Consider the following 24,964-nt stretch of genomic DNA (forward strand, 5'->3'; position numbering starts at 1 on the left):
TTGAAATAACGGTTTGCAATATACACCGGGGACCTGCCTGGATATCTTATTGATCATGTCAAATTCCGCAGTTGGAATTAACATTATACATATACATACGTTTTCATGGTGCTAAAATTTCGTGGTTTTCCAAAGATATTAATTTTCGTTGATGCTTAATTTCACTGATTAATCATGATTAAACAGATCAACTCGTGCTTTAATCCATGTCATCGTTTATCTGTTTATCATTTCGTGGACATGTACATTCCTTGATTTAGAATATTCACGCAAAAACAAAACCTCGCGAAAATTAACAATTGTACAGTATCGCAAGGTCAATAGTAGTTTGTGTGGTTTACGGCAGACTAATATCGACCAACTCCTTAATATATATCAGGAATATACCGCTGAAACAAATGAACGTGAGGTACATCACATAGCACGTGTTTTTCTTGTAACAGAACCTCGGGGCTTGCTTGTTATGATGAAGACTTTTAAATGAACATTTCGCCGATAACTGGTTGAAAAATCGCTCATCCTGTTACATTTTACTCTTCGTAAAGAAGTCTTTAATGCACAGCGGTATTTTTTATAACATTCTATTGCGAAATTTGAAAATTGAGTTGGGTCTCGAAAGGAAATACCGTTTAGTTGTCTGTTGAAGTTGAAGAAATTGCTGTTAGCCATTGAGCTGCTGAAGACCGCAAGATTATATGTGATCCGGATTAGAGGTCTGGTTACTGAAACGGTCTTAAACGAGGTAGGACATTTCTGACAGTCACGTGGCTTACATAGGACGAAAAGTGAGTGACTGAAAGCTCACTTCCGTGCTCGCGGCACTGACGAATCAAAATTGTAAATGTATCAATTCGATTCTATATAACTTCGCGTCCAAACAAGGTCGGTGGTTTTTCTCCGGGAACTGCGACTTTCTTCCACCACTCTGAAACGTCCTTAAATGACCTTGGCTGTTAATACAACGTAAATATACAATAAACTAAACAAAAATGAAACACGTCTTCAGTGTGGATTATTTACATGAGACACTGCAGTACTATATATATTACCTTGAACTTTTGCGACATGTGTTCAATGATAGTAACATTATGATGGAATATGTCCATGACATATATTTAATAAAAAAAATCAAAACACGTAAAGAGGTCATATGACTGAGTGTCGAATCAGATCCTTCGGGTTTTAATTACACCCGATAGGCCACGTGACCTTAATAGTGATTCTTTAACAGTTACGAGCATTCTTGTAACGTATTGGGAATGAGTTAGTGTTTTTTCTTGGTTCCGAACAGAATGAGTAGCTAATGTTGGTATCGTTAGGGTATCCATATGTAACAGGTCATTATTTACATGTCTATGCGAGGGTCGAACCCGTCCACCTATTACGGCTAGTATTTAACATGGTTCCTAGTGCTGGTTTAGTTAGCGATATCCATGGTTCCGAACGGCGCGGGTGCTTAGTGCTAGTTTACCTTTATTGAGTACCATTGCTTCCGAACTGCACGAAAACATGACCTCGTCAAACACTGAGTATTCCTGACGGAATATGATGACTGATTAATAGTGTTACATCAATCTGTCGTTAAATCAAATGCAGGCAGCCATCGATAATTGTTGTCTATTCAGATGTGTTCGTCTGCTGTAAGTCAGACGAGTTAGTATCGCGTGCACTGACACACTGGTAATTGCATGGCCATTAGCAAGCCGATGAACTAATAAGAATCATTGAAGTTCTATTTTGACAAAAAAGATAAATTAATGAAGGTCGTCTATGCTGAAGTTCTGAGCGTTACGCGATTGAAGGTAGATCGAGGATGTTAGCGTTATTGCGTACCTTGCCCGACTCCGTTGGAGGGCTATGATTTGGAACCGGAAGTACGATGGCACTATCAGTTCAGGCGAGCGCTATAGCAAAGGTGCTTCCGTTCAACGCCATCTCTTCACACGACATGAAAGAGTTCACGTTGTAAGACCTCCACGAATAATCTGAGCATGCATCCACGAAAGTCTTGGTTCCCTGGGACAGGTGTATAGGGAGATCAGGGCGTCCTGGTGTTCTGACGTAACACCAACCTCTTTGTGACCGATACCACACACACAAACATTGAAATCGTATAGTTGCGTTTTTAATAATTTTATAAAAATGGTCGACTTGTTGTTTTCTGATTAGAAGTAATGTTAGTGGATATTAGACACGCTCCAGAGTTAACACTACCCGTGTTCCTTTTATAGCTTGTGTATAACGTGTATATTGTGACAGGGGACATCAAGTACATAACGGAGACGTGGAACACGTGAGCTGCGTGTTTGGCACGTCTGTACTTTCTGTTAAATAAGGACACCACTGGCGTGTTTTGTTTAATGATACAAAGGAAAGCGATATTGACAAAAAACTTTTTATTATAATGTAATTGGAAAATTTTCATCTGTTTATGTAAACCTGAACTAACAGGATGTTACATGATACAAGGAGATAGATCCAGCTGTAGGGACTTATCTTATTGTCAAACATTTATAAACAGGCATACCCGAGAAAAACAGGAATATTCACCATTTCCATCGTTCAAACATATATTAGCATATCCTGTCCCAACAGAACGTCCTAACGTAGATTAGTTTATCGTGTCCCAACAGAACGTCCTAAGTTGATTAGAATATCGTGTCCCAACAGAACGTCCTAACATATATTAGCATATCGTGTCCCAACAGAACGTCCTAACGTAGATTAGTTTACCGTGTCCCAACAGAACGTCCTAACGTAGATAAGTATATCGTGTCCCAACAGAACGTCCTAAGTAGATTAGTTTATCGTGTCCCAACAGAACGTCCTAACGTAGATAAGTTTATCGTGTCCCAACAGAACGTCCTAACGTAGATAAGTATATCGTGTCCCAACAGAACGTCCTAAGTAGATTAGTTTATCGTGTCCCAACAGAACGTCCTAAGTAGATTAGAATATCGTGTCCCAACAGAACGTCCTAACGTAGATAAGTATATCGTGTCCCAACAGAACGTCCTAACATATATTAGCATATCGTGTCCCAACAGAACGTCCTAACGTAGATTAGTTTATCGTGTCCCAACAGAACGTCCTAACGTAGATAAGTATATCGTGTCCCAACAGAACGTCCTAACGTAGATAAGTATATCGTGTCCCAACAGAACGTCCTAACGTAGATAAGTTTATCGTGTCCCAACAGAACGTCCTAACGTAGATAAGTATATCGTGTACCAACAGAACGTCCTAAGTAGATTAGTTTATCGTGTCCCAACAGAACGTCCTAAGTAGATTTGAATATCGTGTCCCAACAGAACGTCCTAACGTAGATAAGTATATCGTGTCCCAACAGAACGTCCTAACGTAGATAAGTATATCGTGTACCAACAGAACGTCCTAAGTAGATTAGTTTATCGTGTCCCAACAGAACGTCCTAAGTAGATTTGAATATCGTGTCCCAACAGAACGTCCTAACGTAGATAAGTATATCGTGTCCCAACAGAACGTCCTAACATATATTAGCATATCGTGTCCCAACAGAACGTCCTAACGTATATATTAGCATATCGTGTCCCAACAGAACGTCCTAACGTAGATAAGTATATCGTGTCCCAACAGAACGTCCTAACGTAGATTATCATATCGTGTCCCAACAGAACGTCCTAACGTAGATAAGTATATCGTGTCCCAACAGAACGTCCTAACGTAGATTATTATATCATGTCCCAACAGAACGTCCTAACATATATTAGCATATCGTGTCCCAACAGAACGTCCTAACGTAGATTAGCATATCGTGTCCCAACAGAACGTCCTAACGCAGATTATTATATCAGTGCCAACAGAACGTCCTAACGTAGATAAGTATATCGTGTCCCAACAGAACGTCCTAACGTAGATTATTATATCATGTCCCAACAGAACGTCCTAATGTCACCACTACACTGATCGTTATCGTCCTACATCACTAATCCCGACATGTCACCACTACACTGATCGTTACCGTCCTACATCACTAATCCCGACATGTCACCACTACACTGATCGTTACCGTCCTTCATCACTAATCCCGACATGTCACCACTACACTGATCGTTATCGTCCTACATCGCTAATCCCGACATGTCACCACTTCACTGATTGTTACCGTCTTACATCGCTAATCCCGACATGTCACCACTACAGTGATCGTTACCGTCCTACATCACTAATCCCGACATGTCACCACTACACTGATCGTTACCGTCCTACATCGCTAATCCCGACATGTCACCACTACACTGATCGTTACCGTCTTACATCGCTAATCCCGACATGTCACCAGTACACTGGTCGTTATCGTCCTACATCACTAATCCCGACATGTCAACACTTCACTGATCGTTACCGTCTTACATCGCTAATCCCGACATGTCACCACTACACTGATCGTTACCGTCCTACATCGCTAATCCCGACATGTCACCACCACAATAATCGTTACCGTCCTACATTGCTAATCCCGACATGTCACCACCACAATAATCGTTACCGTCCTACATCGGTTATCTCGACAGGTCACCACTTCTCTGATCAATACTGATCAATTATTGGTTAACCTGGCCTATTAATACTACTCCTAACGTTACCGGCCTACGTCGCTAATCCTGAAGATTACCTCCCCGGAGAAGACGATATCTATCGCATTTAACAATCTGCAGTATAAGCATGACGAAGTATTTAGTTGTTTACTGTTCATTATGTAATAGAATGTGTAATTGCCCGTGAATTTTAATGTTAATCAGGTGTAATTGTGCCCCGTTAAGGAGGTATGATGACTGGACAAGAGCTATTAAGAAACATTTCCGTAGCGGCTTGTAACAAAGGCATCTCACTTGTTGACAAGATTATGAAAGCCAATCCCCTGAGACCCGGTCAGGTCGGACCCTCAGGAAATTCGAGGACGACAATATGCGATCGGCGGAGGTGTTAGACAACTTCGAAAATGGAGATTCGAATCCTTTCTCATTAGAGAAAGAGTAATGTTTCCTACGTGGACTGTGTTTGGCAGACTCTGTTCATGGTTTAATGAACAAATAGTTTCTACCTCAAAGGATTCAATGGAATGTGTATTAAACTGCATGCAATGTCGTTTTAACGAATATGGGCGCGGATGATCTTTTGTTTATTTACAAAGTTTGTAGATGATATAATGCTTTGCTCACTCCACATGAATATGCCCAGGCTTATTGTCTGCCCTGGTATCGACCCTACATACAAATCTCAAGGACACAGGACCACAACAACAATTTAATGGCCGCCTCTCATTTAATCACGCAATGGATATCGCAGTTCTTGACAGGAATTTTATATTCAAAGTCACATTGTGGACGTAAAACGGTGTTACATATAGGACACGGTATCAACCCTCCTTAACAAGCCCAGTCCGGAAGTCGGTGAAGGGACCTTTTCTGCTAAATGTAGCGGAATGCAATCAACCCAAGCATACTTGTTTATTTCACTACGGAACTAGAAAAACATGGCGGTCGTTCTACACTCATTCACCCTAACTCCTCTTTGTCGAGCTAAAACTTAGACGATTCAGATCAGTTAAAATCCTTTGTCATAGATTCCAACTGCTATCCTGACGCTATTTCGTCATCTGTCCACAGTCATATTTTAAACTGTACTCTATCATCTGTCCATTGACCTTTTCAAACCATATAAGTTAGTTTTCTTTTGAACTCTTTTCCACACTGTACACTGTCATCTGTCCACTGACTTCTTTTCCACATTGTACACTGTCATCTGTCCACTAACCTCTTTTCCACATCGTACACTGTCATCTGTCCACTAACCTCTTTTCCACATCGTACACTGTCATCTGTCCACTGACCTCTTTTCCACATCGTACACCGTTATCTGTCCACTGACCTCGTTTCCACATTGTACACTGTCATCTGTCCACTAGCCTCTTTTCCACATCGTACACTGTCATCTGTCCACTGACCTCTTTTCCACATCGTACACCGTTATCTGTCCGCTGACCTCTTTTTCACATTGTACACTGTCATCTGTCCACTAACCTCTTTTCCACATCGTACACTGTCATCTGTCCACTGACCTCTTTTCCACATCGTACACCGTTATCTGTCCGCTGACCTCTTTTTCACATTGTACACTGTCATATACTGCAAACTGATTTTGGCCCTACCTCCAACTCTACTACAGTTTTAAATAGTGCCAAGAATTTCGGAACTCCTTGTTGGTGGGACTCGGTGTCATATCTCAAGAACCTCTGAACTGTTTTGGTCATATTTACGTCCACTCTATTATAATAAGACGGTACAAAGGTTCAAAGGCCGAAGTCGATAGCTTAGGCAAAGCTATCAATCAATGTTACGTACATTTACATTTGTGAGAAATAAATGCCATACAAACATTTTCTAGAAGACGTTACTCCAGCAGCCAATTTTGACGTCACAAATCGTAAATCTCCGCTCAGGCAGATATTTTGTTATGGCTGCAATTTTGCTACACTTTGAAACTACGACCTATCTATTTCCTATCACTAAACAAGCGTGTGATTTTTATTTTAGGGAAATGTGTCTGTGGACATAAAATCCATATAAAGTGGATTTGAAGTACAGTAATTATCCTTGCGCTTCTTCTTCAGTGACAAGTCGCAACGTGTGCTCTGTAAGGAAGACGACATACTGAGAACAAGGTGTTGAGCAAGCATCGGTTGGTGCGGATTTATGTGCACTTTGTATGGGTGTTGGCAGTCATCGTTGGATTGTATCAGAAAAGGACTGCTTTATTCACGGTTTTATTCCGACAAAGAATATCATTAATGTAATTATCAGATTATATTCAATAATGATACTGTTTTGACTTTGTTTGTACATACAGTATTTGATTTTGCCCTGTATCGGTAAATATTCAACCCACTTAATATAAGATTGTTTGAAGTGGTGACATATTGATTATTTAGACGGAAAAGGCCCGATGGCGATATACTGTTATCTGACCTTGTATCCTGATTGTTATGTAAAATAATAGGCAGATTAGCTAGTAATTACGGCCGTATTAGGGTTTTGTTGGACGTTTGGCATATCTTTGTCATTGTCACCCCCGGCTTCGATCCAAGGTTTTGCGTAGTTAGCTTAAAATTACTGGCGGTTAACTCTTGGGACAGCTAGTAATTATCGATGTTATTCTTCATCAAGTACATAGGCGTACATAGTACGTTATAGGCCTAATACATTTCGAAACACATATTCTACCTCCAATCTGAAATATATACTCTTAATGGTGTCACTAACTTGCATTGTATATCTACACAATTGTTCCGTATAAGGATGTCCTTGGAATACAAGCAAATTATTTTTCTTGCTTGCTGAGTTTAACGTCCCGTCAACAGCCACGTTCATTTCGAGGCTTAGATACCTTCACATGGTACACTATCATCTGACAATTCTCCTCTTTTTCACATCGCACACTATCATCTGACAATTCTCCTATTTTTCACATGGTACACTATCATCTCACTATTCTACTCTTTTTCACATCGCACACTATCATCTCACTATTCTACTCTTTTTCAATTTGGTCTATATATGATATAGACTGAGGTGGTGGTGATGTTATATATAAACTGAGGTGGTGGTGATGTTATATATAGACTGAGGTGGTGGTGAAGTTACATATAGACTGAGGTGGTGGTGATGTTACATATAGACTGAGGTGGTGGTGATGTTATATACAGACTGAGGTGATGGTGATGTTATATAAACACTTTGGTATATATATGATATAGACTGAGGTGGTGGTGATGTTATATATAGACTGAGGTGGTGGTGAAGTTATATATAGACTGAGGTGGTGGTGATGTTATATATAGACTGAGGTGGTGGTGATGTTATATATAGACTGAGGTGGTGGTGATGTTATATATAGACTGAGGTGGTGGTGATGTTATATATAGACTGAGGTGGTGGTGATGTTATATATAGACTGAGGTGGTGGTGATGTTATATATAGACTGAGGTGGTGGTGATGTTATATATAGACTGAGGTGGTGGTGATGTTATATATATAGACTGAGGTGGTAGTGATGTTACATATAGACTGAGGTGGAGGTGATGTTACATATAGACTGAGGTGGTGGTGATGTTATATATAGACTGAGGTGGTGGTGATGTTATATATAGACTGAGGTGCTGGTGATGTTATATATAGACTGAGGTGGTGGCGATGTTATATAAACACTTTGGTCTGTAAATGGTATAGTCTAACAGTTTAGAGTTAAGATGTCTCCAGTATCTTTCTAATCTTGTAGGTTGTATCTTCTGTGATAATCATATAAGTTGATTTGTTGGACTGGCTATCCTCCACAACCGGCCCCCGCGGTGCCGTCCGCGCTAAACTGCTGTCTGGACAGATTGAAGACAGACACGCATTACCATGTAAGATAAGGATTCGAGTGGATTTCACAGTTCTTATATGCAAAGTCATAACTTTAAGCTTGATTTCCTATCCAGTGTTTGTATGTGTTATGTTGCATGAAAATTTATTTTTAAAAAAATAACCTAAAGACAACGCACCGAGAATAAAAGTACACCTTCAAATATAAATCATATCTCGGTACCACAGGGAAGCAAGTATGGACACAGAAAGGAAAACAAAAGTAGGAGGAGGCATTTATAATAAAAAAAGGACAGAAGTGCAGGGGTCATGAGGAATATGAGGGAATTATGAAGAACAGGACAAAAAGGAAACTAAAGGGGAAAGGAGAAAGATGGGGAGGTATGCAGGGAGTTATACAGGAATAGAGACAGATAAGGGAGTGTTGGAAGGAAGTTGTGAGTTATGAGAGAAAGAAGGTTGGTAGGGATGGAGATGAAGTTATAAGGGGAGGATGGCATGGGTGGGGAGGGAGTAATGAGTGGATAGACAAAGACATGGATGGGGAGGGAGTTATGAGTGGATAGACAAAGACATGGATTGGGAGGGAGTGATGAGTGGATAGACAAAGACATGGTAGGGGCGGGAGTAATGAGAGGATAGACAAAGACATGGGTGGAGAGGGAGTTATGAGTGGATAGACAAAGACATGGGTGGGGAGGGAGTTATGAGTGGATAGACAAAGACATGGGTTGGGAGGGAGTTATGAGTGGATAGACAAAGACATGGGTGGGGAGGGAGTAATGAGTGGATAGACAAAGACATGGGTGTGGAGGGAGTTATGAGTGGATAGACAAAGACATGGGTGTGGAGGGAGTTATGAGTGGAAAGAGAAAGACATGGGTGGGGAGGGAGTAATGAGTGGATAGACAAAGACATGGGTTGGGAGGGAGTTATGAGTGGATAGACAAAGACATGGGTGGGGAGGGAGTTATGAGTGGATAGACAAAGACAAGTGAGGGGAGGGAGTAATGAGTGGATAGACAAAGACATGGGTTGGGAGGGAGTTATGAGTGGATAGGCAAAGACATGGGTGGGGAGGGAGTTATGAGTGGGTAGACAAAGACATGGTAGGGGCGGGAGTAATGAGAGGATAGACAAAGACATGGGTGGGGAGGGAGTAATGAGTGGATAGACAAAGACATGGTAGGGGCGGGAGTAATGAGAGGATAGACAAAGACATGGGTGGGGAGGGAGTTATGAGTGGATAGACAAAGACATGGGTGGGGAGGGAGTTATGAGTGGATAGACAAAGACATGGGTGGGGAGGGAGTTATGAGTGGATAGACAAAGACATGGGTGGGGAGGGAGTTATGAGTGGATAGACAAAGACATGGGTGGGGAGGGAGTTATGAGTGGATAGACAAAGACATGGGTGGGGAGGGAGTTATGAGTGGATAGACAAAGACATGGGTGGGGAGGGAGTTATGAGTGGATAGACAAAGACATGGGTGGGGAGGGAGTTATGAGACATGGGTGGGGAGGGAGTTATGAGTATAGACAAAGACATGGGTGGGGAGAGAGTGGATAGACAAAGTGGATAGTGGATAGACAAAGACATGGGTGGGGAGGGAGTTATGAGTGGATAGACAAAGACATGGGTGGGGAGGGAGTTATGAGTGGATAGACAAAGACATGGGTGGGGAGGGAGTTATGAGTGGATAGACAAAGACATGGGTGGGGAGGGAGTTATGAGTGGAAAGAGAAAGACATGGGTTGGGAGGGAGTTATGAGTGGATAGAAAAAGGTAGTGGTTAGGAGTGGTAAGCAGGAAAGGAAGATGATTCTGACGTTACTTCTCAAACATATAAAAAAAGTTTGTCGTCCATGTCAGGTTTGATTGTGGGATTCGACAATGACTTCTTCCTTGACATATCAGGTTGTATTTAAGTTAGGTTTTGCTCTGTACACTAGATCCATGCTAGTCCTTTATCTGTGATGTCATCTAACGTTGGAGCCAAAGGTATATCGGGCCTGTTGGTTATGCTACACTTACATACATCATGTACTGTCTGATGTCCTCAATGTAGGTTTTGAACATTGTGAATCTCGAAGCCAAAAAATAAAGATGTGCAAGTCATCATCCTTTAATCCTCTAAATACTGGTTTTATACCCGATTCCAAACTAGCTGCCAGTGTGTTTGAAATGTTAGTTAAAGACACCGATAAAGGAACTGAGGTACTTTAATCCGTGGTAAATCATAAACTTAATCAAGGACGCCCTGTCTACACCCACCCCATGCAAAGTTACAGAGATTTACCGGGATTATAGAATCAACACCACCAAAACGTTTGTAACGCATTTTATTTATTTACTGGTAAATAAGCATGTAATAATCATCAAACAGCATTATTTTTGTATCAACTTATGATGTGATTCCCAGACAGTTCCCCATTATACTTGTCGACCCCTGTTCACTAGTAGTAGCACAAGGGCTGTTCGTGTTTTTCATGGCTACACGTTAAATACATTTTCTATATCTTGTCTATTCTTCCGTAATTATCGATGTTATCGATTACGTCACCAGTTTCTGTTCTATATGACAAGCACTCTACATTTTCCTATAGCATTGCTATCATAAAACAAGGTGTTACTTCCAGTTTGTAAGTCTCTACATTCGGACAATCGTTGATAAAATGAGGGTCTGGACGGACCCTGGCGCACATCATTGTAAGATCTGTTTAGATCCTATGGCAGTGACAACACTTCCTCTGTTTCTGTTCTTTTCTCACGGCCACTTGGTGAATGAAATCCTTCCACAGAAGTATATTTAGTATCTAACGTAACAAGACCAGGAAATATGTTCACGTGGTATTTGATAAAGATCCCTCCGGTACCCAAGATCCTAACAAGTTGTCTACGTAGTTTAAAACAGGATACAAAGTATTAATAACGTTTCGATAATGTTTTACCAGTCTCCCCCCCCCCTCCAAAAAAAAACATGATTGCTTACTTTGAGTTTCAAAATTCAAAATGACTCTTGGTGGCCATCTTGAACATTTGGAGAAGGTGAAAATGTGGCACAGAAGGAACCATATTTAGCATGTTTATAATGTTTTAAGAATTCCCTTCAGTCATTCTTCGGAAATAGTGGCAATAATCTTTAGATGTCCATACCCAATATCGCCACTCTTGGAAATGCAATGAGTTCCGTACTGACCTTGATTATTATAATTAATGTTCAGCAGTTCTCCACAATCAGTCGTAACAATGGGATCTGTGTCATAAATGCTATCAGTGACGTACACAAGAATTCTTACCGATATCTCCTCAGTAAGGGGTAAAATGTCAAATTAGCAACAAGCGATTATCGTGAAAATCCAGTCGAGCTCCATATCTAACATGAAGTAGATTGAGCAGCTCATAAACATTGATATCATTCCTTAACTGTTAAAATCCAGTCTGGCTACTGGCGGCCATCTTGAAACTAAAAGTCATACTCAAAATGTTACATTTTAAATTAGAAACCATGCTTAACATGTTCAAAAATAGTGTCAAAACATTTTTACTGTCAAAATCTAGTTTCACAATTGGTGGCAATCTGGAAATACAATGAAAATACGACATTACAATCCAGAAAGCATACATACAATGTTTCAAGGAGATTTCTAAAACAATTCTTTATAAGTGTTTAAGAGACTTCACGTGTACATTTGTACTCTCTGTAGCGGGAATAGACGACAAAATTACCATTATTTTCCTCTGGTTTGCTACCTCTTATGTTAAGTAAGATATTATAACACATAACAGCGTCGTTAAAATTCTAAAAGATAACAAATTTACATCAGGATTGAATGTAAAAACTGACTATCCCCTGGTATAAGTCATTATTTCCAGTGAGTTGGATATGCTAAATCTACAACCTCAAGCTAGGATACATTTATCGGCACACCCAATTAGTGTTAAGATATATGTATTACGCCAGTCATATATCACGCTTAGATAGATCCGTGTTGACCTCTTTCATATCTTACTTCCATGTGTGGTATGCGGACATTGTGTGCGGAGTCCTGGCGAACTGAAAACGGCTGTGTGATGTAATTGGATAGCCATACGCTATTGTGTCCAAATGCGCATATTGCATGGGGAGAGTACATCCATCAGAGCTAGTGATGTGTCCAACCTACCATCAGATATACCCGCCACGCTTTGTTTACACTCCAATACTTTGGTCTCCTTTGAAACTCGATCCGGATCCATTGGGGTCTCGTTCATTAGTCCGGTTCAGGCGATACAATACTACTTCCTGTGAGAACCCTATACAGTGACGATACCTGCTATATCAGCACGTATCTTAATGTCTGATCACTATGTGTGTAACCTACATTTTTACATGTTTTCTTTTTACATATATAGAAATGTGTATTATCAGCTTTAGAAGGTGGTTGACATAATTTCTTTTTTACTCCGCTTCAGTTGGTAAGTTATTTCAATATAAGTTTGGTTTAGTTTCAGCAGACATACGAGTGGAATATTGAAAAAATTAACATTTTTACTTGTCTTGTGCACGATTATTTTCTGTAGATTGTTTAACATCTCGGAGACTCAGCGAGATCGGTAAAGATTAGGTCATAGTAAGGAAAACTCCGAGATAAAACTATTTCACACATCTAGCATATTTTCCGATATAATTTTTATCTGCAAGAAAGTGGCGAAATCAGTTTTAACTACGTGTTCGTGAGCATATCAAATATTGTCGCATCGACAGAAAAAATGGACTGTAACAACTTTGCTGAATGTAATAGAAATTCAAAATATATGAAACCCCAACACTTTATATTATACTCTTCGCCAAATTATGGAATTTTGATGGAGATGTTCTGTGTCTGTCACTGTTTGCTATCTTTCATAGACGTGGTTGGAGAGTTGTAACAGGAAAAAACTTGCATACAATGAATTTAGTATGTCTGACTATTTATTTCAATAGTAACAGAAAAACAGCAAAAGGAAACAAATTGAACACTAATCTAGTACGTCCACCAAGCCTCGTTATGATAGTTAAATGGTTTGATGTCCATGAAAGTTATTTGGACGAAAGAAGAAGCAAAGGAGAGGAGCTAAGTTTTATATTTCCTAGGAACGCAGGGGTAGAGTGGTATCATATTAAAGCAAACTGAATAAACAGATAAATAAACAGATGAATAAATAGATAAAACAAGTGTACAAGTCACGTGGTATGGAATGGAAAAGACATTTGTACATGTTACATAATATGGAATAGAAGGGAACTGGTGTAAAAACCACGTGGTATGAGGTGGAAGGGAACTATTGTACAGGTCACATGATATGGAATGGAAGGGAACTGGTGTACAAACCACGTGATATGAGGTGGAAGGGAACTGTTGTACAGGTCACATGATATGGAATGGAAGGGAACTGGTGTACAAACCACGTGGTATGGGATGGAAGGGAACTGGTGTACAGGCCGCATGGTGTTGGATGGAAGGGAACTAGTGTACAGGCCACGTGATATGAGGTGGAAGGGAACTGTTGTACAGGTCACATGATATGGAATGGAAGGGAACTGGTGTACAGGCCACGTGGTATGAGGTGGAAGGGAACTGGTGTACAGGCCGCATGGTATGAGGTGGAAGGGAACTGGTGTACAGGTCACATGATATGGAATGGAAGGGAACTGGTGTACAAACCACGTGGTATGGGATGGAAGGGAACTGGTGTTCAAGCCACGTGGTATGGAATGGAAAGGAACTGGTGTACAGGCCACGTGGTATGAGGTGGAAGGGAACTGGTGTACAAACCACGTGGTATGAGGTGGAAGGGAACTGGTGTACAGGACTCATGTTATATGAGGTGGAAGGGAACTGGTGTACAGGCCACATGTATGGGATGGAAGGGAACTGGTGTACAAGCCACGTCGTATGGGATGGAAGGGAACTGGTGTTCAAGTCAGGCCACGTGGTATGAGGTATGAGGTGGAAGGGAACTGGTGTACAGGCCGCATGGTATGAGGTGGAAGGGAATTGGTGTACAGGCCACATGGTATTGGATGGAAGGGAAGTGGTGTACAGGCCACGTAGTATGGGATGGAAGGGAACCACGTGGTATGAGGTGGAAGGGAACTGGTGTACAGGCCACGTGGTATGGGATGGAAAAGAACTGGTGTACAAACCACGTGGTATGGAATGGAAGGGAACTGTGTACAGGCCACGTGGTATGGAATGGAAGGGAACTGGTGTACAAACCACGTGGTATGGAATGGAAGGGAACTAGTGTACAGGCCACGTGATATGAGGTGGAAGGGAACTGTTGTACAGGTCACATGATATGGAATGGAAGGGAACTGGTGTACAAACCACGTGGTATGGGATGGAAGGGAACTGGTGTTCAAGCCACGTGGTATGGAATGGAAGGGAACTGGTGTTCAAGCCACGTGGTATGGAATGGAAAGGAACTGGTGTACAGGCCACGTGGTATGAGGTGGAAGGGAACTGGTGTACAGGCCGCATGGTATGAGGTGGAAGGGAACTGGTGTACAGGCCGCATGGTACGAGGTGGAAGGGAACTGGTGTACAGGCCGCATGGTATTGGATGGAAGGGAAGTGGTGTACGGGCCACGTAGTATGGGATGGAAGGGAACTGGTGTTCAAGCCACGTGGTATGAGGTGAAAGGGAACTGGTGTACTGGCCACGTGGAATGTGATGGAAGGGAACTGGTGTACAATCCACGTGGTATGAGATGGAAGGGAGCTAGTGTACTGGCCACGTGGTATAGGATGGAAAAGAACTGGTGTACAAACCACGTGGTATGGAATGGAAGGGAACTGTGTACAGGCCACGTGGTATGGAATGGAAGGGGACTAGTGTACAGGCCACGTGGTATGGAATGGAAGGGAACTGGTGTTCAAACCACGTGGTATGGAATGGAAGGGAACTGGTGTACAGGCCACGTGATACGGAATGGAAGGGAACTGGTGATTAATGTACAGAAATATACTTCTCTTTTGTTCATTTAGTATGAAGTATTAGGACACTTATGGACGAGTCACGTGGGAATAGATGTAAAGGTTTGATGCATGAATCACGTGAAAATGTATGTGCGGGTTGATTTATGTGTCCCTTGGTAATTTGCACGGGCTGATGAACTGGTCATGTGGTAGTGTAAACATACTGTTGAATGTGTCTCGTGGTAATAAATGTAAAGGACCGATGTACGGGTCACGTGATAATTATTGCGCGTAGTAGTCATTTATGTAGGAGACTAAAGTATGGGTCATGTAGCGGGGAGTGTGAGAAATCCAATGTTTTCTACTGTTCTTTCATCCATTCTAAGAGTTTCGGTTGGTAAGATGTAAGAAAACATGGTTAGTTGGGTAATAGCTGTTAAATACAGTCTCTGTCACTGAGTTGACAGAGCATGCTTCGCCATTACGCCAGTGACCCAGGTTCGATTTCTGTCGAGGTTTCTCAGCAGGAGTTTGTTTTTCCGTGTTCTTTCACAAATGTATGGAGACTAACATATATGTGTCATAGTACAAATCTGTATTGTGTGTTTTTCACAATTGCATAACGAGAATTCGGCAAACATCTTATGTATTAACAAGTAGACAAACATCGCTGCCCCGTGTCATGAAATACACGTGTCAATATTGACTGACTCTCAACACGGTGGTTGTTACGTTAAGTAAACATTTTACCAGACAATAAAACAAAAACTACTCTACAGATCAGTTACATAATACACGTGAATGTATACAGGACTATTCGTGTTAACTCTACCTCATGAGGGTCCAGGTCTTCGTCACGACAGTTTCCGATTGTCGAGTGTTTAGTAGTGAGATTCGACAGCAAGGCTTTTGTTTTTTGTTCATTTCCTACGTAAACTTAAGAGTGATATGAGTCTCTGATTATTCGTATTTCTCGTGTAGAATCTACATGTCGTTTGGAGTATATCTAATGCACAATGCCATTCTCTCTAAACGACACAAAATAATATTTCTTTTACATTGTATGTTGGAGATCAGTGTTACTGATATAGTCGCTAAAATTTCCTTGTTCTGTTTGGCGTAGTGATTGGTTGGTGAAGTTGTTGGTGTGACTCTAAAGTGTCACTATTTAGCTGTTTGGTTGTTGGTTTTGGTCTTAGGATGAAACCTACAACATTTCTCTCTTGGGCGGACACTCAACAGTATGGCCAAAAGAGAGGTGTACGCATAACGGTAGCCAAGTGGTTTGCAAGTTTTGTTTTGAAATGAGAGAAGTGATGAAAACCCCAACGAGGCCAACCTGGTCACACTACGTATTATAGTTTAAACATATTCTATTGCCGAAAGCAAATGGATTGGGCACAAGTTATCACAACTTATAAGAGCCCTCTCCACAATAATATATACAATGAATGTGACAACAGCTATGTACAGTTACAATTCATTTTTAAATGTTAAATGTAGTAGGGAAAAAGGAAGGAAAGAAAAGATGGGAGAGGAAGAGAAGAAATTTATTTAACAATCTGACGTAGTCAACGCTCATGCCTGGCACTATAACTGCACAACACATCATTCCTTCTTACACAGTTCATTAAAACACCATTCCTATAGCCCATCTCGTTCTCTTCAAGGCTTTCAATTAAGCTTAACTAAAGTGCCAGGCAAGCATTCCTCGTAATTAATTAATAACATTCAATATTAAAAAAATAATATAGTTACAAGTAGCTATTAGAGATACAGAAAGGAGCAGAGGGCAAGGTCACCAATTCACAGAGTGAAGTCAGAATCTGTTGCTGGCCCGCATGTATGTTTGTACGATGTGAAAAATATCTTCGGTTGCACTAACGGCGAGTTAAGATTTTCCAGACAAAAGAGTTTCGAGATTAATTGGGTAATATGGACGCAAATTTACAAACATGTTTGCTCTCAAAATAGTATCATTAGGACATTCAAAAAATAATGATATGCATCTTCACAAAAGTGTCCACAAGAACATGATGATGATTCTACTAAGTTTACACGGTACAAATCGTTATTTAACGCACCGCAGTTATATCTTAATTTAGTATGAATTATATTTAAACGACGTGGTACGTAATTAAAAAAAAATAGTAGATTTGTTTTGTCTTGGACTGATAGCTTTTCTAAATTTAGACACAGTTGGTAGATTTCTTATTTCATCGGAAAGATTGTTCCAGAGTTTAATAGTGTTAGGCGAAAAAGACAGTCTGGTATTGGTTAGTCTATAATTCGGTAATACATAATCATTGTTATTTCTTAATTCATACCTGTTTAAATTACTGTTAACTGTTGGTAAAAGATCGTGTAAATAAGAAGGTGTTAGATTATTATGGATCTTGTAAAATAAAAGCAAATTTCTTCTATTTCGTCTGTTTTCTAATGATTCCCACCCCGTTTCGAAATATAATGCTTGCCTAGTAACGTAACTTGGTAGACCGGTCACAATTCTCGCTACTTCTAATTGTAATTTTTCTAGTAAATCAGAATGAAATTTAGAACAACCACTCCAAACTTCACAAGAGTATTCAAGAACTGGCGGTATAAATGAGGTATAAATTTTAGATAGAGTTTTTCTATTTACTAAAATTTTAATTGCCTTAAGGCATTGATCTTTTTTAATACTGACTGATATATAAAGTCAACATGATTCCCCCACTTTGCATTAGCACTCAATAAGACTCCTAAGTGCCTGTGGCTTTCTGACATATTTAATCGTGTTTCACCAAATTGTAAATGAATGGCATTGTGTAAATGGCATTAGTTCTATTAGGATTAAATGTTACCAACCACTTTTTGGACCAATCTATTATACGCTGCATATCAAAATTTAAAATTCGTTCTATTTTTAGTATAGAGGAAGAACCATAATTCAATGAAGTATCGTCGGCAAACAAACGTGATACACTTAATAAATTCAGTTATATCATTGGTGTATATTAGGAACAAAAGAGGCCCTAAAATTGAACCATGGGGAACTCCAGTTTTAATTGTTTGGTAATACAAATACTCTTTGTTGTCTTGATTTTAAATAATGTTAACCAGTTCCTGATATACATAAGATTTAAGTTTTGATATAGACCCTTGTGCCAAACTCTGTCAAATGCTTTTGAAATATCACAAAAAAACAATGTATGTGTGTTTCTTTTCCTCAAGATTGAGACAAATGTTGTGGTAGATTTCAATGAGTTGGTGAACGGTAGAGTGTGTAGGCATAAAACCATAACCGAAAGTAGAGCTGCGAATGTATTAGACGTTCGAGCCCCGACGTCCATGGTGTACCAGACGTTTGAGACCTGACGTTCATGGTGTATAAGATGTTTGGAACCTGAATTTCCAAAAGTATCAGATGTTCGGGCCCCGACGTTCATGGTGTACCAGACGTCTGAGACCTGATATTCATTGTGTTTAAGCTGATTGGGATCTGACGTTCATGGTGTTATCAGATATGTGAGATCTGGCATTAATGGTGTTTCAAACGTCTGGGATCTGACGTTCATAATGTATCAGACGTTTGGTATCTAACGTTCAGTGTGTATCAGATGTTTGAGACCTGACATTCATGGTGTATCAGATGTTTGAGACCTTGAATTCATGATGTATCATATGTTTGAGACCTTGAGTTCATGGTGTGTTAGACGTTTGGGATCTATCGTTCAGTGTGTATCAGATGTTTGAGACCTGACATTCATGGTGTATCAGATGTTTGAGACCTGACATTCATGGTGTATCAGACGTTTGAGACCTGACATTCATGGTGTGTTAGACGTTTGAGACCTGACATTCATGGTGTATCAGACGTTTGAGAACTGCCATTCAGTGTGTATCAGACCTTACATTGGTGTCCCACTCGTATGAGTTGGAAGTGCCATATATATATATATATATCGATTCTCTGATTGTCCTTGACTGTTATTTTCTGTTTACAAATATCACCCGAATGTCTGGAACAGCACATGAAATATGGAGAATGGTAAACAAATATTTCTCACGGGAATAGGTATTGATCGCTGACCTTGATTACAGAACAGAATTGTCGATGTCGGTCACTCCGATATATCTTCCTACCTTATTTATTGACATCAAGGTCGTGAGAGTTCAATCATGTTGACTGCTGATTGGATTGGCGGAGAAACCGACTAGAGCAAAACACTATTATAAAAACATCAAAGAACGATGATGTTTGTGAAATCACTGACACATAGAAAAGTGCTCGCTTTTTGTCAAATTCTGAAATAGATAAATTGTACTGTGTATTCTTGGAAATAATAATACGTTGTATAACAATAGAGCAGAGATCAATCAGCCGATCGTACGGAGGCTTTAGTCATCAGGTGTTGGATTCACACCACGTGACAAAGCCTGTGCCGTCTTGATATGCAATTCTCAAAGATGGAATTCGAAATTGTTTTTATTCCGCCTGCGTATCCTACAACGTATCCGAAACTGGTTTTATTCCGTCGGCGTATCTTACAACGTATCCGAAACTGGTTTTATTCCGTCGGCGTATCTTACAACCTATCAGAAACTGGTTTTATTCCGTCGGCGTATCTTACAACCTATCAGAAACTGGTTTTATTCCGTCGGCGTATCTTACAACGTATCCGAATCTGGTTTTATTCCGTCGGCGTATCTTACAACGTATCCGAATCTGGTTTGATGTTGCGGCGTGTTTTGTGTTTTGTTATTCAAATGTACAAATACCCACCCGCAAAGTAAAACTATACACTTAACAATGTACAATAGATCAAAACCAGCTTGTCGGTTGTTGTTAGTCTTCAATGGAAAAACAACGAAGCCTTTCTTTTGAAGAAAATATGCTTTCTTCTGTTCTTAATACTGAGACATAAAATTCAATACCATCTCATAATAGCTTAAACGTGTTTTATCTGCCTTGTGAAACGAATTGAATTGACGTTTCGATATGATCAGGGTATACGGTAATCATGTTAACTGAAAGTGCAGAAAATCTAAGCGTGATTATTATTGTGTTTGAAAATGAATAATTAGTGTTTTAGTGAGTTCTAATGAACAGACTCCATATATCTACATACGTCAAAGTTTATATTACTGAAGTTTTATCTCACTAGTCTATATGTAACCCTGGTAAATACTAGGCGCAATATACCGCCCGGTTACAGAAAACTTCTCTTTAGCTATATCGGTTTAGTGTCACGATAGTAAAGCCAAATGTCCCGGGTTCGAATCCTAACGGAAGTACTGAAATAAACGATTATCTCCCTTATATACATACCACACAAGTATTAAAAAATATCGGCGTAAAATTGTATCTAGTACACCTGTCAGATTGATTGTTTTTTTACCTGAAAATCACAGAGGTCCGTTGTTGTGATGTTTCGCCGATAACATTTTGGAAGGGAGGGTAATAGAGTTTGTTTACATCGATAACTTACTCTTTAAGTAAAAGCTGGGGAGGCGTTTTAACAGTTCTTTCAGGACAATACCTAGAAAGATAACGTTATTAAATGATGTCCGATACATTGTAACATTTACTGACTTGGAGAATTTGTTATATCACTAGAAACAGTTAATCATACAGGTCTGGCCGGCCTCTTGTTTTATAATACCAAGCGATACTCGTGTAAGTGTACCATTTTTCAATGATAATGTTTGTATAAAAAATATATAAGTGAATTCCGATATATCCTGTGTCCAGCTTACGTTACCGTCATGTTTACCACGGATGTTTTAGTATGTTTGTAAAGTAGCGTCACTGTTAATGGTAAAATCACAGTTGATGTAATTGAAAAAAAAATTGGATTGAGAGATGATTGAGACAAATAAAATCTCTATTGTTTAAACAATTTCAACTGGAAACTTATTTGCCTTTGTTGAAAAAAGGAACAAAACTTCCTTTTCATAATGTTGCTTTTAATGAAACAGAAATAAAATTAGTAATATGACTATGATATAATGAATTGCCTTGCCTCCTAAGGAAGTCGATTTCTGGATACAAATATTCTCATTAAGAAGTAAGGACAAAAGACGCCGTTACTGGTCATACACTAAATACGCGTCACGCTTCACAAAAGTATCACACTCTACTGACTTTAAACGGCATTTACGTCCCACAGTTATTTCAAATACGACAAATTACACAAAATATTTCTTGTGTTTTACCCAACTTACTGAATACGCAACAGGACAATGACACAAAATACGTCACGCTCTACTGGACTTACTGGATACACGACAGAACAATGATACAAAATACGCCAAGCTCTACTGAACTTACTGGATACACGACAGAACAATAACACAAAATACGTCACGCTCTACTGAACTTACTGGATACACGACAGAACAATGACCCAAAATACGTCACCCTCTACCAATCTTACTGGATACACGACAGAACAATGACACAATATACGTCATGCTCTACCGAAATTACTGGATACACGACAGAACAATGACACAAAATACGTCACGCTCTACCGATCTAACACAAAATACGTCACGCTCTATCGTTCTCACAAAGCGCACGACACATCACACACCACAAATTACGTTTTTTCTAAAAGTCGTCCTCACATTATATCAGCGCATGACAAACTTTGATTTTCAATTCCTGATAATTCACTAAATCTCTGCATCCTCAAGAAGACGAAAAACTTGTAACCAACCAACTAATCCCCTAACCAACCATCTGCATTCACATAAGTATTAGTCTATACTAGTACGTGTTTATCTACACTTAAGGTTATTGATGGATTCTGTTCCCGAACTTTTCTTGTGGTCTATTCAATATTGAAAGTATGTACAGAAACAGATTGGCTTCATTTGCTGTGTGCTGACTAACCAGTTTCCGTTTATCTGTCCTCGTTTGGTCCTTGTGGCTGTTGGCAGTACGTCTCAGACGCACTTGTTGCAGACGTTTTTATCACGTTCCTAAGTGACAAACTGGTTTTCTTTATATTATCTGATCCTGAAAACGTGTCGAAGCCAAGAAAAACCATGGCTATCTTGTACAGAGCAGAAAGGCACACGCATAATTGACATGTCTAATGTCGTGGTTTTATTGCTTACATCCAATGACAGACAGCATGCGCAGTCTTATTGATACAGGCTAAGTTATTCTAGTGACCTAGTTTGGTAACATTCCCAATGTGAGTGCTGTGTTAAATGTGTTTACTATCTCACAAAAACTATTCCAGGCCAAATCACCACTTGTCACCTACACTGTACTATAATGTGGACAGGCCCAAATCTACCTCGCACAACTCACGCAACACGACAACTTACTGAATTAACACAACACTAACTGAGCCGGTCACGTGACATTGGAGACACCTTTGAGTAAACGTCTGATGACGATGATACAATGTAATAATGACAATATGGCAGTGTTATGATGATACACATTTATAAATAAACCAATTATGGCTTATCGATCACAAGATGTTATGATGAAAGTTAAATAAAATTATGGGGTTGTGGTGCTAATAATATCAAAATAAAGAACATTAAATTATCGACAGCTTTGAAAATAAACCGCTGCTGACATCACAATCTTTGCAACTTTTGCTTCCTGGAAGCCTCGACCTAGTCTTTCATTTCTTGTGACGTCACTCCTTCATCCTTAGGCCTTATCGTCACTGTAACTGGGAAGACCAACGCTATAACATCATACATCTCTGGATAATAAAGTTCTTGTTGGGAATGCACGTTTTGACCTCTCTATTGTCATTCGTTCAGAAATCGGGTCAACTGACATCTCGTGACAAACTGTTCGCATCAGAAATGATTTGCAGTTTCAGGATCTGTTCTGATTTCCCGGATTTTTGTGGATCTAAAAAAGCAAAAAAAAAAAAAAAAAATCATACATAACTTGAAGCGAACCTGAAACCAACAATAAACGGTACTTCAAAATCAATTCTTCTCCTGTTAATGATAAAAAAACAATTATCTTACTTTTTAACACACAATATAGGAACCCAACACAACGCCAACAACAACACGATGCCGCCAGTCGATAACTAGTTGATAAAAACGCAGTAATTAAAGCCAACATGTCCGAAATTAAAAAAAAACAACACTATCAAACCATCATTTCAACTCCGCGGCCACATCTACCCAGTGACTATTACAACACTAAAATATCACATTTCAACTTCGCGGCCACATCTACCCAGTGACTATTACAACACTACAATATCACATTTCAACTCCGCGGCCACATCTACCCAGTAACTATTACAACACTACAATATCACATTTCAACTCCGCGGCCACATCTAACCAGTGACTATTACAACACTACAATATCACATTTCAACTCCGCGGCTCCATCTACCCAGTGACTATTACAAAAATACAATATCACATTTCAACTCCGCGGCCACATCTACCCAGTGACTATTACAACACTACAATATCACATTTCAACTCCGCGGCCACATCTACCCAGTGACTATTACAACACTACAATGTTACATTTCAACTCCGCGGCCACATCTACCCAGTGACTATTACAACACTACAATATCACATTTCAACTCCGCGGCCACATCTACCCAGTAACTATTACAACACTACAATATCACATTTCAACTCCGCGGCTCCATCTAACCAGTGACTATTATAACACTACAATATCACATTTCAACTCCGCGGCCACATCTACCCAGTGACTATTACAACACTACAATATCACATTTCAACTACTCGACCACATCTACCCAGTGACTATTATAACACTACAATATCACATTTCAACTCCGCGGCCACATCTAACCAGTGACTATTACAACACTACAATATCACATTTCAACTCCGCGGCTCCATCTACCCAGTGACTATTACAAAAATACAATATCACATTTCAACTCCGCGGCCACATCTACCCAGTGACTATTACAACACTACAATATCACATTTCAACTCCGCGGCCACATCTACCCAGTAACTATTACAACACTACAATATCACATTTCAACTCCGCGGCTCCATCTAACCAGTGACTATTATAACACTACAATATCACATTTCAACTCCTCGGCCACATCTACCCAGTGACTATTACAACACTACAATATCACATTTCAACTCCGCGGCCACATCTAACCAGTGACTATTATAACACTACAATATCACATTTCAACTCCGCGGCCACATCTAACCAGTGACTATTACAACACTACAATATCCCATTTCAACTCCGCGGCTCCATCTACCCAGTGACTATTACAACACTACAATATCACATTTCAACTCCGCGGCCACATCTAACCAGTGACTATTACAACACTACAACACCATACACACTATGTCAAGTTACCCAATCATTTAAACTCCGCGGCCACATCTACCCAGTGACTATTACAACACTACAATATCACATTTCAACTCCGCGGCCACATCTACCCACTGACTATTACAACACTACAATATTACATTTCAACTCCGCGGCCACATCTACCCAGTGACTATTACAACACTACAATATCACATTTCAACTCCGCGGCCACATCTACCCAGTAACTATTACAACACTACAATATCACATTTCAACTCCGCGGCTCCATCTAACCAGTGA

The 24,964-nt window shown here is 39.9% G+C and overlaps 1 protein-coding gene across 1 annotated transcript in view; it reads right to left on the reverse strand.

Annotated features, from left to right (window-relative positions):
• Window positions 1-21,280: 21,280 nt before the first annotated feature.
• Window positions 21,281-24,964, reverse strand: part of LOC132545875 (follistatin-like) — a 54,102-nt gene continuing 50,418 nt past the window's right edge. The window contains exon 6 of the mRNA XM_060209546.1: window positions 21,281-23,218. Within this exon, the coding sequence (XP_060065529.1) occupies window positions 23,133-23,218 (86 nt within the window). The 3' untranslated portion in view covers window positions 21,281-23,132. The remainder of the gene's footprint in view (window positions 23,219-24,964) is intronic.

This window comes from Ylistrum balloti, unplaced genomic scaffold (genome assembly GCF_031769215.1).
Source record: "Ylistrum balloti isolate Yb309-2 unplaced genomic scaffold, AGI_CSIRO_Ybal_v1 Utg369860, whole genome shotgun sequence".
Taxonomy (NCBI): domain Eukaryota; kingdom Metazoa; phylum Mollusca; class Bivalvia; order Pectinida; family Pectinidae; genus Ylistrum; species Ylistrum balloti.